At 44.5% G+C, this 2,794-nt stretch overlaps 1 protein-coding gene across 1 annotated transcript in view; it reads right to left on the bottom strand.

Annotated features, from left to right (window-relative positions):
- Positions 1–461, bottom strand: part of LOC310862306 (helicase ARIP4-like) — a 50,961-nt gene extending 50,500 nt beyond the window's left edge. The window contains exon 1 of the mRNA XM_083770142.1: positions 99–461. Within this exon, the coding sequence (XP_083626268.1) occupies positions 99–132 (34 nt within the window). The 5' untranslated portion in view covers positions 133–461. The remainder of the gene's footprint in view (positions 1–98) is intronic.
- Positions 462–2,794: the final 2,333 nt, after the last annotated feature.

Below are 2,794 nucleotides of genomic sequence, written 5' to 3'. Positions count from 1 at the left end.
TGCTTTCCTCTCTCTTCATTGTGACCGAGAGGCCAAAGGTGCCTCTGATGGGATGGCATGTCAACCACACAGGGGACATAGCGGCGGTGTCACCATACCTGCAAAGGCTTCAGATTCATCCAAAAGCAGCATGCTTGCCGTGGTGTCGGCGCGCGTTGAGAGAGAGACCTGCTCTCTCCTGTCCCGTCGTTATTCTTTCCCTTGCTCTGACTCACCTATACTTTAGTTTAACCTCTCTCTCTCTCTCTCTCTCTCTCGCTCCGTCTCTATATCTGTTGCAGCCGGTATTCCGAATCCAAGCTCACTGCAGAACACACTCAAGCTCCTCTTTGGAGTCTTGAACAAGTTGAAAAAGAAGAAGTAGAAAAACAATCTTCCCTCTTTCTACTCTCCTACTGTTTTGTCCTGTAGGTTTTATTCTACTGCCTGCCCTAGTGACTGACTGACTCACTGACTGACGGACCGACTGACTCACTGACTGACTGACTGGTGTGATATGCTCGGTGAAAACAATGTGCATTGACACTGAGGCAGGGAGGGGAGGGAGGAGGGGTGGCAGCTGAGAAACTTACATAACCTCTCACGCTGGAGCTGGGGCCCCTTGCAGGGGGGACGCGCACGGACGACCAGCCACTCGCTCCCAATCCCAGGAAGCTATCTTCAATAGCACGCACAGATACTGGCACGCACACACGCACGAGAGATACAGAGATGCACACTTTCACAGGTATGGCAAGAGAGGCAAGTACTGTATACTATAGTATACATATAAACACAATTTATATGCCCTTTGGAGGAGGCTATTGCCGTTTCCTTAGAAGTGATTCATAAAACAAACAAAAGCACATATACACACAGAAACAGTGTGTAAAGTGTGTATAGGTCTGGAAAGGAAGGACATGACTGGAGCAAAGTATCCACAGATATCTGTGTCAAATGGACAGAGGTCTCCACATCTGTGACTGTGTGAAAACAAAGTAAGATTGATATTCTAACATCAACAATAATAGCCAGAACACATTCTGGCGAAACAACTAAAGGTGCATTGGCAAACATTTACACCACCTAAAATGTTACATTTCCGTTCATGTTCACTCGGTTTTATTCACTCCCTCTCTATTATTCCGTTTTCATTTCTTGAAATGAATAAATTGAATCTGTTTCAAGCAGTGCAACAGGAACTTTTGACGATGCTGGATTTCTGGCCATTGTAAACAAAGTATCGGCAGCTGAATCATACAGCTTGTAAATTATGTGTCCTCACTTGTTTGACAGCTACATTATTTCAAGTGGTGAGATGTCAGAGCTATAAAAAAAAACACAATCTGCCATAACTATTATGTTCAGAGATCAGGTCCATTTACATGCAAATGTGTCCTGCATCCACCTTTTAAAACCTTACCTTTATCTAGTCGGTTATAAATGTAAAGTGAAGCGAAGCCTCAGATTGACATGTGGTCTTTTGTGTGTATCTTTTAGACCATTTCTACAGCAGTCATGCCGCTGCTGCTGCTGTCTCACATGACATTTCCCTGACAGATCGGCCTGTTTCATGTGCAGACTTACATTGATTCTCAAAGTCCTCCTCCTCTTACAACATCCCAGGCAAAATCAACTATTTGACAGATACACATTTTCACCAAAAGTCATATATTGCTCAACCACTCGAGTACGGTAGTTCAAACCTGGTTCATGTGGGCGTCCTCTACCTCTAGAACAGTTCAAGACAGTTCACTTTGGGATCCTCTGTTCATACAACAACACGTCCACAGGCTGAAGTGCCATATATATATATTCTGATACTCAGGACAATGTTTGGTGAAAAACAAACTTATTCCTGCATGTGACTGGTCAATTGTTAAGATTTATCTTCTTCTTAACACTTTCTCTTAACACTCAGACACTTGAGCCACATTCTTATGTCAAACTCTTGTACTTATGTAATAGCTTCACAGCTAATGTATTTTACAACATTTCTATGCAAAAGCAGACCTTATTTCCTTATAATACTGTTGCTCGAGATATCCTTACTGTTTGCCTACATTTTTATCATGTTACATTTATGAAGAAAGGACTGGTATGGCCGAAATGGTGACAGAATTAGCAATGCAGAAAGTGCCATCAGAATTAATCTACTATATAGTCTCCTTAAAGGACCATTCAGTGATTTGGGTGATTTGGTACAAAACCATCTCTTAAAGTTATGAGAGAATGGAAATTTGAAGGACAAGGACAAGTTTGCTGCCGTCATTTCATAACAGTGCTTCTTATGAAACCCTGAGTGAGCTGCACTGCATGACTGCTCCGGTCACAGAGCTGGCACTGGCTCTTATGTAGGCCAGTGTGACTAAACTAATACCTGCGCACGCACGCACACGCACACGCACACACACACACACACACACACACACACACACACACACACACACACACACACACACACACACACACACACACACACACACACACACACTGAGGGCAGACAGACTGGTTCAATGATAGAGAGACTAACTGAGAGGCAGAAAGGCAGGCAGGCAGGCAGGCAGGCAGGCAGGCAGGCAGGCAGGCAGGCAGGCAGGCAGGCAGGCAGGCAGGCAGACAGGCAGGCAGACAGAGATACTTTGAGACTTATAGTTGGAGACAGAAAGTGGACATACATACAGCCTAGTCAGGCTGCTAGGATACATGCTGTCACTGATGTCAGGCAGCCAAAAACTCACACAGACAACCTGTAGCACGTACATGCAAACAGAGAGACAAACAAACAGAGACTGAGAGACTGACAGACAGAGAG

Source organism: Protomyctophum parallelum (genome assembly GCF_964188405.1).
Source record: "Protomyctophum parallelum genome assembly, chromosome: 7".
Classification (NCBI taxonomy): domain Eukaryota; kingdom Metazoa; phylum Chordata; class Actinopteri; order Myctophiformes; family Myctophidae; genus Protomyctophum; species Protomyctophum parallelum.
Note: the sequence above shows the minus strand (reverse complement) of the source record. Positions and strands in the feature narration are given on the sequence as shown.